The sequence below is a fragment of the Thamnophis elegans genome, chromosome 8 (genome assembly GCF_009769535.1).
Source record: "Thamnophis elegans isolate rThaEle1 chromosome 8, rThaEle1.pri, whole genome shotgun sequence".
Taxonomy (NCBI): Eukaryota; Metazoa; Chordata; class Lepidosauria; order Squamata; family Colubridae; genus Thamnophis; species Thamnophis elegans.
Genome location: NC_045548.1, coordinates 2487553 through 2502426, shown reverse-complemented (window position 1 = coordinate 2502426; position 14874 = coordinate 2487553). Strand labels below are relative to the sequence as shown.

Sequence of the window (14874 nt, the reverse complement as noted above, 5' to 3'; positions counted from 1 at the left end):
CGCCTGCATCTATTCTCTATCTCCCCCCAGCTGATTGGGAAGAAAGTGAGAGCTGAGGTGGTGCAGTGGTTAGGGTGCAGTACTGCAGGCCACTTCAGCTGACTGTTATCCGCAGTTCAGCGGTTCTAATCTCACCGGCTCAAGGTTGACTCAGCCTTCCATCCTTCCGAGGTGGGTGAAATGAGGACCCGGATTGTTGGGGCAATATGCTGACTCTGTAAACCGCTTAGAGAGGGCTGAAAGCCATATGAAGCGGTATATAAGTCTAACTGCTATTGCTATTTATAGTACCCTTCCACTGGAATAGGGTGGGAATGGAGATTTTACAATATCCTTCCCCGGCCATGCTCACCAAGCCATATCCACCAAGCCATACAATACCCACTAAGCCACGCCTACAGAACCAGTAGTTTAAAAAAAATTGAATCCCACCACTGCATAGTATACTGGTAGACCTCAGCTTCTGGCCACAATTGGGACTGGATTTTTAGTCATAAAACATTACAATCATAAATTGAGCCGCCACGTGACCTGACTCAATTTTTCCATGTGGGGATGTGGGTTCATTACTCTGAATCCAGCTTATTAAATTCCCCACCCCCACCCCAGAAATGGCGAGAAATGTTGCAAAATGCAATCATGTGACCATGGGAGGCTGCAATCAGAGTCGAGATGGCGCAGTGGTTAGGGTGCAGTACTGCAGGCCACTTCAGCTGACTGTTATCTGCAGTTCGGCGGTTCTAATCTCACCGGCTCAAGGTTGACTCAGCCTTCCATCCTTCCGAGGTGGGTAAAATGAAGACCCGGATTGTTGTTGGGGGCGATATGCTGACTCTGTAAACCGCTTAGAGGGGGCTGAAAGCCCTATGAAGCGGTATATAAGTCTAACTGCTATTGCTATTGCTAAATCTTAAGCTTGTTGGTAAGTCAAAATGCAATCAAGTGACCGCACAGGTGATGTGTCAGTCATAATTCTGAGAACAGGTGGTAGCTTTTCTTGAGTCTGCCATAACTTCAAAGGGTCCTTAACTTATTCCTTTTCCTGTTGCGTCCAACTAAGAATGGTAGCTGGCGCAGTTATAAAGAACGATCCTGGTCGCTGAAATCTGGTTGCAACTATCTCACCCTGCTCAAGTTGGAAACAAACTCAAGAGACAATTTAAATGACAAGGCACAAACCCCTAACTGCTTTACTATGTTTGTTAACTATTATATCTTATTCCCACATTTTATGTGTGTTTTTGCCACTAGAGTGTCCTGTGGCTATAATGAATTATTCAGTAACAAAGTTGAAGTGCGGTCAACCAAAATCAGTACATGGGACTAAAAGGAAGTTTTTTTTCCCCCCCTTCCTGGGACAGGAAGGAGACTTAATCCTCCCTTCTAGTCTGAAGTGTCCTTTTCCTGGCAAATCCACTTGAAGCGAACAGAAAGATAATTAAATCCAACCAACGTTCTCTTTGATAGTAAACGCTTTTCAAATTACATCACAAAAAAATGCAAATAGTTTTAGAGGCAGCTATTGGGATACAGTGAAGAAGGAAAAGGCACTACAGACTGTGTGAAGTAGAGAAAGTAGAAAGTAGAGTAAAGTAGAAGTAGACTACTTTAACCAAGATCCCAACTAGCATTCAGCTTTGCAAGGATCAATTTGAATAGCTGAAAGTCTTTAACAGAGACCCTAACACAGTGTTTCTCAACCTTGGCCACTTGAAGATGTCTGGACTTCAACTCCCAGAATTCCCCAGCCAGCATTCGGGAATTCTGGGAGTTGAAGTCCAGAAATCTTCAAGTGGCCAAGGTTGAGAAACACTGCCCAATATTTAGCAATAGCAATAGCAGTTAAGACTTATATAGCGCTTCATAGGGCTTTCAGCCCTCTCTAAGCGGTTTACAGAGTCAGCATATTGCCCCCAACAACAATCTGGGTCCTCATTTCACCCAGCTCGGAAGGATGGAAGGCTGAGTCAACCTTGAGCCGGTGAGATTAGAACCGCTGAACTGCAGATAACAGTCAGCTGAAGTAGCCTGCAGTACTGCACCCTAACCACTGCGCCACCTCGGCTCTTAAATATTTCAAATGGAAAAAGAATCGATTCTCTAATCTTTTGCAAGTAATCAATACCATACAAATGAGCAATCAAAGCATATGCAGACAAAGCAGAGTGGCAAAATCTGTGGGGCATTTGCCATTTGTTTTTGCAAGTATAATTTGGTTAAACATGGTCAATGGATCATTGTGGTTTATTCTCTATAGCCTCCTCTACCCATTTTTAACAACGTGACCTTCCCACAAATTCACAGACACAATAAAATATCATTGCGACAGTCAGTTCCCATGAAACCATCCAGTTATAGAAAATGGATTGGGCTCTTGAAAATCACTCTGGGCACACACACGCTTGAGGTTCAGGTGAGACACAAGGACTTAATACAGCTAGAAACTTTTAAGGCCTGGTTTAAGAGAGTTTAAAGCAACTGCATTCAGATTTCAGATTCAGATTTCAGATTTAGTTTATTTGTATGCCGCCCTTCTCCGGGAGGGACTCAGGGCGGCGAACAACTCAAAAGGGGGAAAGGGGAGATAAACACAATACACGTAATTAAAATACACAAGAGTCATACAGCCATACCAGTCGAGAGGGGAGGGGAACTCATCAACCCCAGGCCTGCCGGCACAGCCAGGCTTTAACGGCTTTCCGGAAGGCCTGGAGAGAGGTGAGGGTCCGAATCTCCGCGGGGAGTTCATTCCAGAGGGCCGGAGCTGCCACAGAGAAGGCCCTCCCCCAGGTGGTAGCCAGGTGCCATTGGCTGGTAGACGGAACCCGGAGGAGGCCGACCCTGTGAGATCTAATGGGTCTATGGGAGATAATTGGCAGCAGGCGGTCTCTCAAGTACGAGAGACCTGGTTTAAGAGAGTTTAAAGCAACTGCATTTCCCCCCCCCCCCAAAAAAAAAGGGAAAACGAAATAGATTAAAAAGCTGTTTTACCTTTGTAAGTCGTCGAGTCCTCTGGCCATTGATGAGCTAGGGTTCAGCCTTAGGAAATTTTGCTTCAGATTGAGATGAGTGAGATCCTGGCTGTAGAAAAGATTGGCAGGCATATCCTCCAGGCTGCAACATGAGAGATCCACGGAGCTTATTCGCTGGGAAGCAATCTAAAAACGAACCAAAACAATTAAAAGTGCTTATTGGCTAAAGTAAGGATACTTTGCTGCTTATCAAATTAGTTCAGCTATGATCACATGACCCCAGAGTATTGCAACCGTCATAATACACGCCAGTTGCCAAGCATCTGGATTTTGATTGCATGATCATGGTGGGGATGCTGCAACCTAAGTGTGAAAACGATTGTAAATCACTTTTTTTCAGTGCGTTGTAACTTCAAATGGTCACTATATACATGGTTTTAAGTTGGGAACTGTTCCCCTGAAAATAAGACCTCTTTGGATAGTAAACCCAATCAGGCTTTTGATCGTATGCGCTAAAATAAGCCCTCCCCGAAAATATTCCAACACAACAGCAGCCATGAGGTGACCACGCTCATCGCCTCCTGCACCTCAAAAAGGACCTCCCCGAAAATAAGGCCAAGCGCTTATTTCAAACGTCAAAAGAAAATAAGACCCACTTATTTTCAGGAAAACACGATACCTGTACTATTTAACTAAGTTCTAACTACTAATAAAATCTAAAGGGATGGGGGAAGATTTGATTTCATTGATTGACTGATTGATATGATGATGATGATGATGTTGATGATGATAATCTTTGGTGAGATTCACAGCCTTTGGGGCTGGCTGGTAGCTCAACAGCTCGAGTCCTAACCAAGGACCTAGGAACTGTTAAGGTAATGTCAGAGGATATAAGCTGTTATTGTTGTTGTTGTTAAGAGCTGAGGTGGCGCAGTGGTTAGGGGTGCAGTACTCCAGGCCACTTCAGCTGACTGTGATCTGCAGTTCAGCAGTTCAAATCTCACCGGCTCAAGGTTGACTCAGCCTTCCATCCTTCCGAGGTGGGTGAAATGAGGACCCAGACTGTGGGGGCAAGTTGCTGACTCAATTTGCTAAAAAAAATTGTAAACCGCTTAGAGAGGGCTGAAAGCCCTATGAAGCGGTATATAAGTCTAATAAATAAATAAATAAATAAATTTATATGCTGCCCATCTTGCTATCCAAAGTGACTCCAAAGACCAAGAGGTTTAGACAGCAGTGAAAGAGTAAAAGAAATCAATCCTACAAAAGAGAGCTTAGGTATGATTTCCCGAAACACATGAAATACATTAAAACATGGAGAAGATGATTAACTATCATACTAGGAGTTTCATTAGTTTATTTCCAACTCAGTTAATGAGAGGCTAATAAAAGGTAAACTAAAATAGAGAGAGAAGATTCAGCATCATTGCCTGGGGACTGGATGTTTCTCTACAGCAAATACCACTAATAAGTGTAACAGACGCTTCCATGGGGGCACCAAGGGAACATAATTAATCTGATTTATTATGGTCTCCAACTTTGTTACTTGGTTCAATCCTCTATCACTTAACTAAAAGCTGAATATACATAATTTATTACAGAGGACACACAATAATCATTGAAAGCTATCCAAATGGCTGGGGGGGGAATTTTGTAAATGCTCAAAACTGCTAAAAATGGTTGCTAGGAGTTGAAAATGATTTAGTGGGCATATAATTAATCAACGGCAAGTATGTTTTAGCTGCAGCATGATAATGTTCACTAAGTTGTGTTCACACTAGGAGGAAAAGAGGAAAAAACTAGAAAGGTAACCCAGTGTGGCATGGAGGACCAAAGGTGATTTATACAATATTCAGAATTTTTTGTCTGTCGTCTGTCCGCCCATTCATTCATTCATCCATCCATCCATCCATCCATCCATCCATTCCCCCTGGGGGTAAATAATTTTTTCAGCTGCATGTGAAAATGGCGGGGTGAGTGTGAGGATAACTTACAGAACTTGAGGTCTCTTGGGTATCTAAAACAAATGAATGGGGCTTTATAAGTTCACGGACTATCTAACATTAATTAGCCAAATGTTATGATTGCATTGGGTTTTTTAAAATTATCCTTCACTCTCAGTTTTTATCATTCTGTCAAACAATGGCCTATATGTGCATGTCTGTATGTGAGAACATGTAAGAGAAATAGGAGTCCTTCGGGATTGGGCGGCCTATAAATCTAATAAATTAAATTAAATATGCTTAAAATTAAATAAAAGCTTTCTTGAACTTGATAATGTAGTTTATATTAGACATAAACATCAGGCTGCAGTCTTTTTTTCTTTTTCCCCCAAAGGAAACAATCAAGGATAATATGCCTTTGGCAACAATCTAAGAATGATCTTTTAATAACATAAAATTAAGAAGGAATTTCTAACCTCAGGACACGATGTGGTGATTCACAACACCTTTTGAATTGGACTTAACTCTGGGTGAATTTAGCTTCGTTTGTTGCTTACTGCACAGGTTCTGTACAGCAGTGTTTCTCAACCTTGGCCACTTGAAGATGTCTGGACTTCAACTCCCAGAATTCCCCAGCCAGCAAATGCTGGCTGGGGAATTCTGGGAGTTTAATTCCAGACATCTTCAAGTGGCCAAGGTTGAGAAACACTGCTGTACAGTACAATGTATTTTCTGGCTCAAATTTTATTAGTATTGCCACTACCACTAAATAATTAATAGCCATAATCAATGCACTGTAATTAATGTTACTAAACTGAAAAAAATATAACTTCGGTGCAATATTTGTTTAAAGAAGGCAGTTTTAAAAGCTGAATCCTAGCATTGACTCTGAGTGATAGAGATAGATTAGTAAATCAAAGCTACGCCACAAGGCCCCCGCTAAAAACCTAATGGAAATACAGGTTGTCGCTACTTAGCAACACTCATTCAGCAATAGAGCCGAGGTGGCGCAGTGGTTAGGGGTGCAGCACTGCAGGCCACTTCAGCTGACTGCTAACTGCAGTTCGGCAGTTCTAATCTCACCGGCTCAAGGTTGACTCAGCCTTCCATCCTTCCGAGGTGGGTAAAATGAGGACCCGGATTGTTGTTGGGGGCGATATGCTGACTCTGTAAACTGCTTAGAGAGGGCTGAAAGCCCTATGAAGCGGTATATAAGTCTAACTGCTGTTGCTATTTCACCGACTCAAGGTTGACTCAGGCTTCCATCCTTCCGAGGTGGGTAAAATGAGGACCCGGATTGTTGTTGGGGGCGATATGCTGACTCTGTAAACTGCTTAGAGAGGGCTGAAAGCCCTATGAAGCGGTATATAAGTCTAACTGCTGTTGCTATTTCACCGACTCAAGGTTGACTCAGGCTTCCATCCTTCCGAGGTGGGTAAAATGAGGACCCGGATTGTTGTTGGGGGCGATATGCTGACTCTGTAAACTGCTTAGAGTGGGATGGAAGCCCTATGAAGCGGTATATAAGTCTAACTGCTGTTGCTATTGCTTTAAATACATTTAGGGACACCAGGGCGACATTACTGTTGCCACTGCTGATGAATCATAAAAATTGCACCGGCAGTTTTATGGGTCCAAACAGAAGCACCTTTCATCTGTTTCTTCTCGGACAAAGATGATTGGAAGGTAACACCCAAATATTTGAAATATTTTTATTCTGCTGATAAACTTCCAACTTACAGCTACATTTTGCTTGTGATCAGTACTAACAGTTCTAGAGTCGCTAAAGGTCACTTCTGCCTTACTATAAAAGGGAAGTACTTGAAGGCTCAATCCTACACCTGCCAGTTTTGTACAAAACCACACCTGCATTACAGGTAAGTCCTCAATTTACAAAAGTTCACTTCGTGACTGTTCAAAGTTACAGTGGCAACCGAAACAGTGACTTATGGCCATTTTTCACACTTATGACCATCGCAGCATCCCCATAGCGCCATGTGATCAAAAATTCAGACCCTTGGCAACTGACTCATATTTATGACGGTTGCAATGTCTTGGGGTTATAGGATTCCCCTTTTGCGACATTCTGATATCAATGGGGAAGTCACGTTCCCTTAACAACCGTGTTATAAACTTAACAACGGCAATGATTCACAGCTCTGGCAAGGAAGGTGGTACAACGGGGCAAAACCCATTTAACAAATGTGTCACTTAGCAGCAGAAATGTTTGGCTCAATTGTGGTCACAAGTCGAGGACTACCTGGATTGGCTGACAAAGGAATGGAAATTCACAACATTGGAGGGAATTGTTTTCTCACTAAAGCTGATGAATCCAGAAACCTTGGACAGATATATAAGTCCAATGGAGGACTGCATATACAGTATACAGGTAGTCCTTGACTTACAACCACAAGTGAGCCCAACATTTATGTTGTTAAGTGAATTTTGCCCCATTTTACAACCTTTTTTGCCCCGCTTGTTAAGTGAATCACTGCAATTCATAAGTTAGTAACACGATTATTAAGTGAAACTGGCTTCCTCGTTGACTTTAAAGGTCAGAAGACTGCAAAAGGGGGGGTCACGTGGCCTTGGGGCACAGAAACAGTCATAAGTATGAACCAATTGCCAAGCATCTGAGTTTTGATCACATGATCGTTAAGCTGCTACGAAGGGTGTCTGTTCTGTCCCCCCTTCACGGCTTGTTAACAAACGGCAAGCAGACAAACTTAAAGGAACTTTCTTTATCAGTTCTCGGCTCAGACTGGCTTCGAGCCCAAAAATAACATAAATACAGTCTCTGACCAGATAACAGAATGAAAAACAAAACAACTCTTACAAGCAATGCACTTCTCGAAGTGTAGCCTTGAATCAGGGTTACAGAAAACACAAAGCACTTATCCAAGTGTATCAAGCAATGCTGTACGAACCAAGGAACGCATGAAGGAACGTTGATTCCTGCAACTAGGGCGTGGCAGCATCCGTCCTTTTATCTCCAAAACCCCACTAACGAGCCCCAGCTGCATCGTTAATCTTGCATTCCGAAAAGACTCACAGTAGACTGCTGCTGAGTCACAACAGGTGTCCATGTGAAAAAACTGCCGTAAGTCACTTTTTCCAGTGCTGCTGTAACTTTGAACAGTCACTACGTGAACTGTTGTAAGTCGAGGACCACCTGTACATTATACACAACTGTTTTTTTTTCCCTTCAAAATCCTATTTTGAATAAGTTGAATGTTCAGTTATGTGATTAACCCTAACCAGGTGAGTATGTCCTAGGAGAATGAAAAGGAATCGCCATTCCATCCATCAGTGTCCATCCTCAAAAGATTAAAAAATTTCCAGTTATTCCATTCCGTAAAACAAACAAAGCCACACTGTTAACGTGACATTTTTATTGCCGTGGCTTTCTGAAACCTCAAATGAAGAAGCAATCAAGCACGGCATCTAAACGGGACAGAAAGAAGAAGAAAAAACGGGGCCCTGAAAACGCTAATTGCTTCTCAAGCCAACACCCAGGGAGAGCAAACAAGAGTTCATTCCTTTGCAACGCTTAATAACTCAGAGCCAGTTAAAATTGTTTTCGGTTTGCTTATTCCGAAGCAGGGCCAGAAAACACCAGCAATCACGGCCTTCAAGTCTCTAAACTAGGAAAGGAAGGTGGAAGGGAGAGAAGAGGAAGGAGAGAGGGTAGGAAGGGAAAGAGGAAGAGTAGGAGCAAAGGAGAGATAAGGGAAGAAGGAAGGGGAAGGAGAGGAGGAAGGAGGAAAGTAGAGAAGGGAGGGTGGGAGAAAGGAAAGGGAAAGGATAGGAGGATGGAAGGGTGAGAAAAGGAAGGAGAGAGGGTAGGAAGGGAAAGAGGAAGCGTAGGAGTAGGAGAAAGGTACGGGAAGAAGGAAGGGGAAGGAGAGGAGGAAGGAAGAAAGTAGAGAAGGGAGAGAGGGTGGAAAGAAAGAGGTAAGGAGAGGAGGATGGAAAGGAGAGAAAGAGGAGGAGAGAGGGTAGGAAGGGGAAGAGGAAGAGCAGGAGTAGGAGAAAGGTACAGGAAGAAGGAAGGGGAAGGAGAGGAGGAAGGAAGAAAGTAGAGAAGGGAGGAAGGGAGAAAAGAAAGGGAAAATAAGGTGGTGTTATAACAGGAGGAAGGGATGGTAAACAAAGCAACCCAAACTGTATATTATAACCTATTAAATGAAATAATAAATGTATAAGAATGATAAATGTTAAAACACTTGTAACCAAACGACATGCTATATGTGATGATGGTTTTTTTTTTTTCATTGTTGTGGGTATGTGTTGTCTATGAACAAAAAAAATAAATAAATTCTTATAATAAAAAATAAATAAATAAAATGATCCCAGGACACTGGGGGGGGGGGGGGAGTCTCTAAACTAGAAAGGCCTAATCTAGATAATAATGTTAGATATTACAGGTCAGAGACACAAGTTGACCTTTCTACAACTTCTCCATGGTCTCAAGCTTCACAGTCTCAACAGCCTTGTATGCCATCCTGTATTTCGGAGAACAATAAAAGATAAAATAAAATAAACAAAAAACATGGATTGTCTGTGGGATTTTGGGATGGCTCAGTTTCTTCCCCCATTGTCTTATACATTAGATTTATAGAAAGCTGCCTTAATTCTTTTTTTTTTTTTTAAACCAGTCTTAGCAATAGCAATAGCAGTTAGACTTATATACCGCTTCATAGGGCTTTCAGCCTTCTCTAAGCGGTTTACAGAGTCAGCATATCGCCCCCAACAACAATCCGGGTCCTCATTTTACCCACCTCGGAAGGATGGAAGGCTGAGTCAACCTTGAGCCGGTGAGATTTGAACCGCTGAACTGCAGAACTGCAGTCAGCTGAAGTAGCCGGCAGTGCTGCATTTAACCACCTCGGCTCCTCATGTCTTCCTTTGATGTCTGAAGCCGCTGTGTTCTGAGCCACTTTTCAGAGCAGCATATTTTAACTAGGTATGGAATTTGAAGCCTTCCAAATATTGTTTAATTGCAAATCCGATCATTTCTCTCCAGGGGCTCCATTCTTAAGAGTTTGTAGGAATTCACTCCATCTACTAATCCACTCTTTCTTAGTTTAGATGTCACCAGTTTAAGAATCAAACGTAAAACCATACGGGAGCAGACACATGCATAAGTCTATGCGCAGACAGCTAAACTAAATTTGAACTTGGCGATAGGATTCTCAGTTTAGAGAGACATAAATCTGATAGACATCCAGGATCTCAGCGACGGCCTTAATTGCCACTCACACTGTGACACCTTTCAAGCGATGTTTTAAGGTGGCAAAAAAAGATCGCCCACAGGAAAACAACAGGTAACTTAGGTTCAACTGAAGCATGAAAGCAAAACTGGTCCTTCAAATTTTATAATGGCATTGCTTCTAATGCATAAAGAAATCCCGTATCACAAAATGATACGGGATTTGCATGATTGCATGATTACTGCCCCAATTAAAACAGCAAAGAGGAGTGATTCAAAAACAAGAGGGTTTTTTTTTTTAAAAAAAAAGGTCAGAAAACCCAAGGCATCTTTTAAACCAGGTGAATATTCTAACCAATGCACTTTTTCATTTGTACTATTCTGAGATGAAGAACAGGAAATCCGAGCTACCATTTTGAGGTGGGGGGTTCCATATTGGGGAGCCATATCCTTGCTTTGGACCTCTTTTTAATCTACTACCTTCTTCTAGAACAGTGTTTCTCAACCTTGGCAACTTGAAGATGTCTGGACTTCAACTCCCAGAATTCCCCAGCCAGCGAATGCCCACAGAACCGGTAGTAAAATTTTTTTTACTATTAGCCCAGAATCTAGCAGTGGAAGAACTGAGAGAAATGTGCTTAACTATAGACACAAGAAGTGCTAGTAACACATCAGATAAGCTGAGTGGCAGAAACAAGAAATTCAACCTGTTATATATAACAGTCCCTAGCTGTTAAAATGTAGGTCTCTTTCACCTGTCCTAAAAAGGCAATGGACTTCTTGCTGTTTATTTCTTGACATGGATGTGGAAAGCAGCTGGACTGTCTTCTGACAAAAGGTTGTATCTTATCTGTTGTGGCCCAGCAGGAGCCGTTGGAGCTGCCACCAGACTCCGACAGCGAGGGGCCTTATGAGTCGGCTCTGGAGGATGTGGAGGACCCTGGACAGGGTTCCGACTCCGAGCAGGGCGCAGAGAGGCTGGTTGGCCACCAGGTGGCGCCTGAGCCTTGGACCAGTGGGGAGGAGACAAGGGAGAGTGAGCCGGAGGCCAGTAGTGAGTTGTTCCTGGATGCCCGGCACCGAAGAGCTAATAGGCGTCAGCAACAGTTGCGCAAGTACAGGAGGTAATTGCACTCAGCTGGTGGTCATTAGGCTCCTCTCCAGACTATAAAAAGCTACCTGTGCACACGCCCCTCTTTGCAGAAGTCAACGCAGGATTGAATGCTGGAGGACATTACTGTGAGCTTGGCAGGCTGGATTGCTGCCAAGCCTTATCTGTGTTTATTGCTGCCTGAGTTTGTCTGAGTTGCTGCCAAGGTCCTTATCTGTTTGTTATGCTTGGCTTTCAGCCACCGAGGTCTTGGTTTCTTGCTATTAAAGTACATTCCAGTTAAGCTTGTCTCGGCATTCGTTACTGGACGGAAGAAGGGGTCGGAACACTTATCTATGGCTCTTAGTATTCAGGCTTGACAGCTTCAACCTCTTCACCAGGAGGCTGAGACTCAGAATTCCCCTGTCTGCTCAGGGGGATCTTGATAACTTGTCTAATGTTCAGCGTGTGCCATCCTTCTCGAATTTGGGGTTGGAGCAGAAGATGGACCTATGCAAAGGTTCTCCCACAGACCCATTAGATCTCACAGGGTTGGCCTCCTCCGGGTGCCATCTACCAGCCAATGCCACCTGGCTATTACCCGGGGGAGAGCCTTCTCTGTGGCAGCTCCGGCCCTCTGGAACGAACTCCCCGCAGGGATTCGGACCCTCACCTCTCTCCAGGCCTTCCGAAAAGCCGTCAAAACCTGGCTTTGCCGGCAGGCCTGGGGGTGATGAGTTCTCTCCCCTCTCGACATGTATGGTTGTGCGACTGTTGTCTACTTTTATTATTTGTATTTTGTCTTTTTATGTTCCCCTTTTTCCCCCTTGAATTGTTCGCCGCCCTGAGTCCTCCCGGAGAAGGGCGGCATAGAATAATAAAATTCTATTCTATTCTATTCTCCTAGCCACAGTTGCCTTATGAATCTTTTAAAACGCACACATTCATTTGTTTAATGTGCTCCGCATCCGTAGAGCTGTTCTACATAAATCCAATTTAGATAGATAGAACTGATACAGATAGACATCAGAGACAGGTAGCCAGTTAGTATTCTAAATGTTAATTATCATGGCGGGTTTCCCAATTTTAAAGTCTACAACATCTGTGCCAGAATTGGGAGGGAAAAGGAATAGCTACGGTATAGTAGTAACCCAGACCTGTGAAGCTGATGGCAGAACACACTCCTCATCACTTCACACTTTTTTCTTCAGAGAATAAATAAGCAACTCCATTGAAAAGCCAGGCAAATTATATTATCGGCATTATTTTTCAATAAAAAGAAGTTAGGGAAAGAAATAATGCAATGTAAGTATGACATCTAAAATCTAGCTGAAAGATGAGATTAATTCAGACTTGCTCATTTGCTAGTATGAACTCTTGAATGCAGTTTTCCAATATTTACCCTTTTTTAAAACCACTATAGTGTCCTGGCAAAAACAAAGCTTTAACCGTATCCCCATTCGGACATTTCTAGAAAGCAAGTATGGATAACAGTAGGGATTTAAAAAAACAAACACAAATACTACCAGAGAAATTAGGTCTAGCTCTACTCAGAAATCTCACATGATAATTCCGAGCTGGTCCATTATGGAACAATTGAATGTTGAATGTTGAATGTTGATTTTATTTATATGCCGCCCTTTTCCCCCCGAAGGGGACTCAGGGCGGCTCACAACTCAAACCAGGGAAGGGGGGGATACAAACAAGAATTTAAACGACACAAAACAATACATGGTTTAAAACACACAGCAGTCATACCATTCGAGAACGGGGGCAACGGTTCTTTAGCCCCAGGCCTGTCGGAACAGCCAGGTTTTAAGGGCTTTGCGGAAGGCCTGGAGGGTGGTGAGGGTTCGAATCTCCACGGGGAGTTCGTTCCATAGGGTCGGAGCAGCCACAAAGAAGGCTCTCCTCCGGGTAGTCGCCAGTCAACACTGGCCGGCGGATGGAATTCGGAGGAGGCCTAATCTGTGGGATCTAATCGGTCGAGTGGAGGTGATTTGCTAATATGAACTCTTGAATGCAGTTTTCCAATATTTACCCTTTTTTAAAACCACTATAGTGTCCTGGCAAAAACAAAGCTTTAACCGTATCCCCATTCGGACATTTCTAGAAAGCAAGTATGGATTAACAGTAGGGATTTTTTTAAAAAAACACAAATACTACCAGAGAAATTAGGTCTAGCTCTGCTCAGAAATCTCACATGATAATTCCGAGCTGGTCCATTATGGAACAATTTATTTTTAACAAGATTAAAACTTTGTCCGCAGGATAATCCGGGGGGCATAGAAAGGTTCGTAAGGGCCAGACAATCCTCTAGTTGTGCACCCAACTTTGCCCTTAAAACCTTGCACAAAAAAGAAACTCTTGAGCATATAAAAAGGAGATTTTTTTTTTTTTGAATAGCTCTCCAAGAAGACTCCCAGCATAGAATGCTTGGCATAAAAGTATTCCACAATGCCTGCTATTCTGTACTTCTTCCCCTTGCATTCTCAATGGACAGCCTGCAACAAGCTATGCATGTAAATATGTGGTATCTGTATGGGGAGCAGCCATCTAATCCCCGTCTTTTCAAGTAAGTGAATAATTGTTCAAGTGGCAATACTTGGAATTCTGCACAATTTATGCTGTCTTGTATGGTTAACAGAGGACAATCAAATTGCCGCGGACTGTATCTTATTCTGCCTTTGTAGAACTTGGGTACAATGGTGTGAGCTTCATTCTATGTATATTAATATTCTCAAGAGAAGAATAAGCAAAGTATTACATAACTACTCCCTTCTTCTAACTTGTCTGAGACATTTCCTTTCTAAGTGTAGTTAATCCGTTTAATATGATGTCCAAATTCTATACTCTATTGCAGTGTTTCTCAACCTTGGCAACTTGAAGATGTCCGGACTTCAACTCCCAGAATTCCCCAGCCAGCATTCGCAGTCCGGACATCTTCAAGTTGCCAAGGTTGAAAAACACTGCTCTATTGAACACTAACCAGTCACATTAACTTTGGCAGCTTCAACAAGTAAGCTTCGAGTAAGAGCCGAGGTGGCGCAGTGGTTAAATGCAGCACTGCAGGCTACTTCAGCTGACTGCAGTTCTGCAGTTCGGCTGTTCTAATCTCACCGGCTCAAGGTTGACTCAGCCTTCCATCCTTCCGAGGTGGGTGAAATGAGGACCCGGATTGTTGTTGGGGGCAATATGCTGACTCTGTAAACTGCTTAGAGAGGGCTGAAAGCCCTATGAAGCGGTATATAAGTCTAACTGCTATTGCTATCTATCTATCTATCTATCTATCTATCTATCTATCTATCTATCTATCTATCATCTATCTATCTATCTATCTGGGTGAAATGAGGACCCAGATTGTGGGGGCGATATGCTGACTCTGTAAACCGCTTAGAGAGGGCTGAAAGCCCTATCAAGCGGTATATAAGTCTAACTGCTATTGCTATCTATCTATCTATCTATCTATCTATCTATCTATCTATCTATCTATCTATCTATCTATAATCTATCTATCTATCTGGGTGAAATGAGGACCCAGACTGTGGGGGCAATATATGCTGACTCTGTAAACCGCTTAGAGAGGGCTGAAAGCCCTATGAAGCGGTATATAAGTCTAACTGCTATTGCTATTCACAATTCATCACGTGGCTTGAT

The 14874-nt window shown here is 42.9% G+C and overlaps 1 protein-coding gene across 1 annotated transcript in view; it reads right to left on the bottom strand.

The window, feature by feature from the left end:
* PHLPP1 (PH domain and leucine rich repeat protein phosphatase 1) overlaps window positions 1-14874 on the bottom strand; it is a 162342-nt gene that overhangs the window by 54388 nt on the left and 93080 nt on the right. Inside the window, exon 4 of the mRNA XM_032222732.1 lies at window positions 2992-3158. Coding sequence (XP_032078623.1) covers window positions 2992-3158 — 167 coding nt within the window. The remainder of the gene's footprint in view (window positions 1-2991; window positions 3159-14874) is intronic.